At 44.8% G+C, this 8,225-nt stretch overlaps 1 protein-coding gene across 2 annotated transcripts in view; it reads right to left on the reverse strand.

Moving 5' to 3' along the window:
- BABAM1 (BRISC and BRCA1 A complex member 1) overlaps nt 1-7,865 on the reverse strand; it is a 98,937-nt gene extending 91,072 nt beyond the window's left edge. The window contains exons 1-2 of one of the 2 annotated variants that reach the window (XM_040321270.1): nt 7,651-7,865; nt 4,539-4,890 (exon numbers count right to left, since the gene is read on the reverse strand). In XM_040321270.1, coding sequence (XP_040177204.1) covers nt 4,539-4,793 — 255 coding nt within the window. In that variant the 5' untranslated portion in view covers nt 4,794-4,890; nt 7,651-7,865. Of the gene's footprint in view, nt 1-4,538; nt 4,891-7,614 lie in introns of both variants that reach the window. The other variant, XM_040321278.1, reaches the window with a different exon arrangement.
- Between the last annotated feature and the right edge of the window lie 360 nt (nt 7,866-8,225).

Genomic DNA, 8,225 nt, shown 5'->3' on the forward strand with positions numbered 1-8,225 from the left:
AATATGGATCCCTCCAGTGGAGCTCCTTGGAGCACATGTTCACTCGTGACCAACACCTTAGACACTGGCAAAAAACTGAGGTACTCCCGGTATGGGAGGGGTTATATAGGGGAGGGAACTTCTTGCCTTAAGGGCGTGCCAGTGTCCACACCTGAAGGTACTCTCTATAACCCACATAGTAATTACTATGCTCCTCTGTGTCCCGTGATGTACGATAAAGAAATAGCACCTGTAAAGTGCCTGCAAAACTGCTCCCCTGCAGTCTCAGTCTGAAAGCCCGAGTGCTTTCACATTGAGGCGGTGTGCTGGCAGGACGTTAAAAAAAAAGTCCTGCAAGCAGCATCTTTGGAGCGGTGTATACCGCTCCTCCACCACTCCTGCCCATTGAGATGAACGCCTGCAAAGCGCTTCTGCAGTGGCGCTACATGGGAGCATTTAACCCCTTAATCGGCCGCTAGCTGGGATATAAGCGCCCCGCTAGCAGCGAAATAGCGCTGCTAGAATGATGGTCCAGTGTTTAGGCAGAAGAGTTCTGCGGATTTTTTTTTTAAAAGTCAGCAGCTACAAATACTGCCGCTGTTGACTTTTAATATATGGACACTTACCTGTCCTGGGTGCCCGCAATGCTGGCACCCAAAGCCGATCTCTCCCTCGGGTGCTGCCGCCACCATCTTCGGTAAGGGAATCAGGAAGTGAAGCCTTGCGGCTTCACTTCCTGGTTCCCTACTGTGCATGCGCGAGTCGCGCTGCGCGATCCCACTGGTCCCTGCTGTATTCAGGGACCTGTGCATCTCCCAGAAGAAAGCTGGGGGCGGATTAAGCACCAGATGTGGTGTAGGTCACCACAGTCACTGCAGTGATCTATGCCCAGAAGAGGGAGCAAATACAGGTATCTGCTCCCCCCTGAAATGTACCAAATGTGACACCAGAGGGGGGGGGTGGGATTCAGAAAAGCAGAAGTTCCATTATTGCTCTGCTAAGTAATACAGAAAATTTCTTACATTTAAACACAACAAGCCTCCAATCAGTGCACTTGTATGTATAATATATATATATATATATATATATATATATATATATATATATATATATATATATTATATATATATATATATATATATATATATATATATATATATATATATATATTATATATAAAAAATACACAAAAACAGGTAATAAAAACTTTTGGACGAAAAAATAAATATGGGCTAACTTTATCGTTTTAGTTTTTTTTTTTTATTATTTGTTAAAGCATTTTTTTCCCAAAAAAATGTGTTTGAAAGACCGCTACACAAATACCGTGTAACATTAAATATTGCAGCAATCACTATTTTATTTCCTAGGGTCTCTGCTAAAAAAAAATATATATATAATGTTTGGGGGGTTCCAAGTGATTTTCTAGCAGAAAATACAGGATTTTTACTTGTAAGCAACAAGTGTCAAAAAAGATTAAGCCTTTAAATGGTTAAACTGAGAACTCTCCTACATGGAGTTCAGTTCATTGATAAGTAGTAACATTGTATATCTTTTCTAAAACTTGGCAGGCTGCCCAGGAGAGAGAGAAGTCTTCTACAGGAAGCTTCAGGCAACTTGCATTGACTTCTATTACAGAAGCTTTTTTACAGCACAAATTGGCCGATGCCGATTAATTAAAAAACGCCAAATATCGGCCGATCCCTACTCACCCCTATGGTCAACTCACTTGTCATAGGGGACCTCAAGCATGGTTCCAGACATTAAAGATCTGCACATAATATTTCGTTAATGTAATGGCATAGAAAGCTGTCCAAGACTGCAGACATGCAACAGGAGAGGGACTACAAGCATACTACACGAGATGGCCAGGGACTATGAACATTCAACAGAAAAAATTCAGACTTTCACCAAAACCCAGAATTCTGACTACAGGGGGTCACAAGGGACACACAAGTGGAAAACGGCTACATGCAACCCTTGGGCAACAGGTTAGGCACCAGGGCTCTATAGTATTCCCCTTTGCTACCCACTTGGGTGCTATATTATAATGTTCGTTCACACTATGTGTGGTGACTGGCATTTTTCCGCACTGGATAAATGGCAGCCACCACAAGGGCACACAGAGAACACTTGTTTGGTTTGTAGTGCATTGTGGTGCAGGGTAGAAAACTACAAACATGTTGGATTTTTCTGCAGTGCACTGGGATGGCACTGCACTTCAACACACCACATGGCACGGCTCCGTGGAGACATAAATTAAGCGGGTTGTTTTGCAAAGAAAATAAAAATGAAATCTGCCGATACACACAATGCACTCCCCCTTACAGCAGCTCTCGCAGGGCAAGACTGACAGCTGCCTGATCCATGGCACCTCAGTATATACTGACCCTGGTCTTGACCATATTTTGCTATCCTGCATCAATCAATTATATTTTCCCCACATCCAAAATGAGTTCTTGCCTCTAGAGATGACCATGAATCCTCTGTTGTATACCAGTGGGCATAACATTTGTTCACATTGTTTGCTAAACAGCCACAAATCATTTTTCCTTTAGCTGTTCCATGGGATCACATTCAGAACAACAAAAGCCACAAGCTATCAGGAAATTGCACTTTAATTTGTTTATCCTGCTTACATATCCACACACTGATCATACCTCATAAGTTAAGGCCCCTATTCTTGCTGTCTTCAATGTGGACGCACAGATGTGAATCATGCGTTTTTAGCTTTCCTGAAGAGCAAGCAATTTTGGGTGGCAGTACTACACTGCTTCGGATCTTGTTAACTATTTGACTTTTTCTCCAGAATTGGTGCTTTGTTAGCTTATTAGACATCACTGGTGTTAAAGTTTCTAAAGTCTCGCAATTAACTTGTAGTGAAAAAATTAATTTTGCATAAACAGATTTATTCCAGTCCCCCTTCTATTTCATTATGCATAGAAAAACAAACGTATGCATCCCATATTAGGATTTGAAATCACCACTCTTCTCTGTTAGCGTTTCCAGGACTGACCACATGGATTCTGATTGGACAGCATCATCAATGAGGCAAGAAGTGCAGGGGTACTGACAGGTAAGTACAGCAGAGACTAGGAAGGAGAGGGGGGTACCAATATTGGGCATCCAATGATAGTTCACTTTTAAATTTTTAATGGCATTTAACCACTTCCATACCAGGCACTTTCGCCCCTTCCTGCTTAAGACAATTATTATCTTTCAGTGCTGTCGCACTTTGAATGACAATTGGACGGTCATGCTACACTGTACCCAAATGATTTTTTTTTATCATTTTCTTCCCACAAATAGAGCTTTCTTTTGGTGGTATTTGACCTCTACGGTTTTAATTTTCACGCTATAAACGAAAAAAAGAGCAACAATTAAAAGAAAAAAAACTGATGGGCGGCACTGATGGGCAGCGCTGATAAGCGGCACTGGATAGGCAGCACTGATGAGGAGCTACTTACAGGCTTTTCTAAGTGGCACTGATTGGCACTTTGATGGGGCACTGACACGCATTACTGATTAGCACATTTTTGGTCACTTGTCGGCACTGATATGTGCACTGACAGGCTTTATAGAGGGGCACAGGCTGGTATGTGATGGGCATTTATTGGCAACTTGTTTGCACATTTTGATGGGGGCTGTGCTGATAATCAATGTGCCGATTATCAGCACAGAACCCCCCTCTGACAGGGGGAGTCGCTGATTGGCTCTCCCTGTCAGCGTGAACCGAGGAGAGCCGTTTACCGACACTTCCTGGTTCACGTGATCATCAGCTGTGATTAGTGGTATGAAGCCTCTGTCAGATCCCACGATCGGAGTTGCTGTGCGTCAGACTGACACACAGCAACTCCAATCGCCGCGCAGCCCCGCGGGCGCACGCACCGGCTGTGATATCCTGATCATGACGTACGACGTCGGGTCAAGGTTATCACAACCACTTTGCTGTCGTAATTTTGCTATATGGCAGGCAGAAAGTGGTTAACCAGACTACTTACAAATGGAACTCCCAATTGACAAACTATCTTCCTGCTAACTCATATATGTCAACATCTTTGACCAGAGCCCCCATCCCTCTTCATGTGAAACAAACAGTATGATAAACGCTTAAGGGTCAATGCTCAGGCTATCAAGGTTCGATGAGTTGGATGCCACTGACTAGTGAGGATGCAGGCTGAAGAGAAGTAAATCCAGACCCAAAAGCATGCTGCAGAAATAGAAAGATAGCCAGGTACCACACACCTCAACTGGCCTGAGTGGTTAGCAGGTAAATAGCCACCCATCAGGTATTGGACTGTTTAGCCGCATTGCCGATTGGTTTAATGGCTGAACCCCTCCCTCCCCCCAAAAGAGTTACTGAACTTCATGCTATTAGCAGGACTCTACCCGGTGTTTGTATGTGACTATTTATCTGTATTATTTTACAGGTCAAATGTTGCAGCCACCGTTCTTGTCAACTGACCAACACACTTTTGGCCAAATTTCGTCTGAATGACAACAATCCATTTAAATATACAATAACGACAAGAACCATTTCCATTTCAGCAAAGGTTACTCACCACTTTTTCTGGACAGTTCACTCTTGGAGTCTTTATTTGGTATTCTGGAGGTGGAGGAAGAGCACATATTGGAGGAGCTGTGGCTGGCGGTGATTGATCCTCTACCTGAGCTGCCTCCCCTTCGCCCTCACTCCGACTGCCCACGACAGGCTGTAGGGGTGCTTCCTTATCCTCTGCCCCTTCTGGGTTGGAGCGTGTGCGAGGTCTCTGCTCTGCTGCAAGCTCCCCATCATCTGTGGCCTCTGATGTGTCCATGCTACACGTTTCCTCTGTGGGGCTATCCAGCTTTGTGGTGGGGGTTGTTCAAAATGAAAAAAAAAAAAAATGAACAGTAGAGACTTTTATTGTGGACCTATAGGGAAAGAATGCAGATTAACACAGCTGCTTTAAATGTATTGTACACAATTATTTCTTCACCTACAGATATAAATGTTAAAAAAAAAAAACACTACGATAATAGAAATCCAAAGATAAAAGCGTAAACCCTAAATCTACTGTATAGTATGTTTTACATAATGCCTCACTGTATACTGTTTTCCTAAACAAAAAGGTTTTTGTTTAAGCACACGTGGCTACTAAATATTGGGTATTGATTTAGCGTTGTCAGCTTGCAAAATGAGTTATTACTGGCAGGATCTCTGGGTAGGAAACTGCTCAATGGATTCACAAAAGAAATTATATTTTGTGGAATCAACGGCACCTTGTGTTGTAAAAATGTAAAGCACCTATACCCCCCTGCAGTGGCTGGTGGTGCTAAAAAATATTGGGGGGGGGCACAAACAAACTGAAAAAATGTTTGTAAGAAAAAAAAAAAACATAAAAACGCAGCCGCTGTGCCATCAAGCGCTGCCACTGTGCCCATCAAAAGCTGCCACTGTGCCAGTATGCCCCCTCGCCGTCTACCCTGTCTTTTGGGGCAGTAGGTGACGGCGACGAGCGGGGTCCTTCATGTGTCTCCTGTCCTCTCCTCCAATCAGGCGTCCAATAGCGGCGCCTGTTGTTTCAGCCAATCAGGTGACAGGTAACCAGACATGAGCAACCTGATTGGCTGAGAGGCGGGTCAGTGTTAGGGAAGAGATGTATTCGGTTCTCTTACACACCACCGAGTAATCAGCGAATGCACAGCAGTGCGCCCACTGTTTACCCTTTTGGAAGCCTATTAGAGCCCACAGTTCTAATCAGGAAGCCTAGGACTCTAATCAGGCGCTTCAAAAGAAACCCTGTTGCTGTAATTCATAGGGTGATCAGACATCCCCGGTTTCTGGGGACAGTCCCCGGATTGGATTTGAACTGGGGGCTGGGGCAATTTCAAAGACAGTCAGTGCAGAATTAATAAAAAAAAAAATCTGAATTACACCCTCCCGCTCCACCGCTCCTATGGAGGTGTATTTTTTCCATTATCTGTGCCCCTTTCTGATGTTCATGTGCTGGTCGGAGCAGAGGGAATATTTCTTCAGTTTCGGGTGTATGCCTGTTCTGCTCCGCTCGCATGTTCTTCTGCCTTGGCTCAAGTCCCGGGCCAGCCCCCTGCCTGCTTATCTCCTCGCCTTCCCTGGCGGAGTGATCTTCCTCCGCTCCCCACCCAGTAGTAGCCGGGGCCTGGAGAGTTAAGCCTGGTACACACGATCAGATTTTCAGCAGACAAAGCAAACGTCTGAAGGGCGTTGGCCATGAAATTGTATTGCATACAAACGGCAAATAATTGTCAGCCAACAAACACGAACCTACGTGTTTTTTCAGCTATTTAAAGCGGAGCTCCACCCTAAAGTGGAACTCCCGCTGATCGGTACCCTCCCCCCTCCGGTGTCACATTTGACACCTTTCAGGGGGGAGGGGGGTGCAGATACCTGTCTAAAGACAGGTATTTGCACCCACTTCCGGCCACACAGTCTCGGGCATTACGTCACCTCCTGTCCCCCCCCCCCTGTTGTGTGCTGGGAACACTCGGCTCCCAGTACACAGCGGGAGCCAATCAGCAGGCGCAGCGTAACTCGCGCATGCGCCGTAGGGAACCGGGCAGTGAAGCCGGAGCGCTTCACTTCCTGGTTCTCTCACGAGGATGGTGGGGGGAGCTGCAGAGTGACGAGCGATCGCTTGTCCTCTGCTGCGGACGGCGCTGGACTCCAGGACAGGTAAGTGTCCTAATATTAAAAGTCAGCAGCTGCATTTGTAGCTGCTGGCTTTTAATATTTTTTTTTTCAGCGGACATCCTCTTTAATGCCACCCTTTGAGCAACTTCTGCTAATGTTGTATTATTGTCTGAAGGTACAAACGATCAAATAATCCGACAACACACATTTGCTGTCGGAAAATTTTAAAGCATGCTATCCAACATTTGTCGGGTAGAAAATCCGACAACAATTGTCCGATGGAGCGTACAAACGGTCGGATTTTCCGACAACAGCCTGTCATCACACAATTCCTGTAGGAAAACTCATATCATGTGTACGGGCGTTAAGATTTGACAGTCTGTGAGGTGCGCAGTGGCGGCGGTGACGGGCAGAGAGTCGCTGATTGCTGCCATTACTAGTAAAGAAAAAAAAATGTCCCCGGATTTAATTAAAAAAATCTGGTCACCTTACCGACAAGGGGACGGGCACATGAATAGGGGGTGGCACCGCCACTGCCCCTCTGCCTGTACACAATAGACATCAGCCCACACAGGAAGTCAGCTTGTTTTTCTGTGCAGGCTAGTGTGAATGAACCTTTACCGTGTACATATAGTCTTTTTCGTTTGGGATATAGCAGGAAAGGATTAGAACTGTCTCCATCAAAGAGATTCCTTCACTTTGTCTGATAAAAAAAAAAAAAAGGCTGTCCCCAGGACAGGAAGTGAGGGGAAATTGAACAGCAACACAGAAGTAAACATGCTTTTAAAAAGTGCTCAGCTTTTTTATGTTACAGGTTTACCTGGTGCAGATTTTCCCTCACTTCCTGTTCCCAGAACAGAAAATAAGGGTAAATATGCCTAACAGAGCTCCGGATGGCAATACAAATTGACAGGGGCTCTCAACTTTCTCCATTCTATCAATATATATATATATATGTTTTGGGTATAACACATGAGGGAACGTACCAATCATGGCATGGAATAGTATAATCAACACAGTACCTTCCCTGTTTTCAATTTTCTCCGTTCGTCACTGCACAGAAGTAGAGAACAAAACATGCAGGTTCATATTATTTTTCAGTTCCGCCCTGTAGCCCTCTACAGGAACCAAGCCTCGCTTTGGAAAATTGCGGCCAAGCCTCACTCTAGGTAGCAGTAACTAAGTTTCAATCTGAATAGTATCAGTCAAGCCTCATTCTGGGTAGCAGTAACCAAGCCTCGATCTGAATAGTAACAGTCAAGCCTCATTCTGGGTAGCAGTAACCAAGCCTCGATCTGAATAGTAGCAGTCAAGCCTCATTCTGGGTAGCAGTAACCAAGCCTCGATCTGAATTGTAGCAGCCAATCCTCATTCTGGGCAGCAAAGCTTCAAGTGTATGTAAACTCTAAAATGAATGTCTCATGTTTGCTTCAATTTGGTCTATTAAATATGCAATTTAGTATATCTGTTCAACAAGTGCAAAAAAATAGCTGCTCATCCAGCCAGAAATCTTGTGATCTGATGGCTTCCTGTGCTCTCTGGATCTGGACTGTTACTAGCACTCTTCCCTGGCTGCTATCTCCACTCCCAGCTGTGT

The sequence above is a fragment of the Rana temporaria genome, chromosome 1 (assembly GCF_905171775.1).
Source record: "Rana temporaria chromosome 1, aRanTem1.1, whole genome shotgun sequence".
Taxonomy (NCBI): Eukaryota; Metazoa; Chordata; class Amphibia; order Anura; family Ranidae; genus Rana; species Rana temporaria.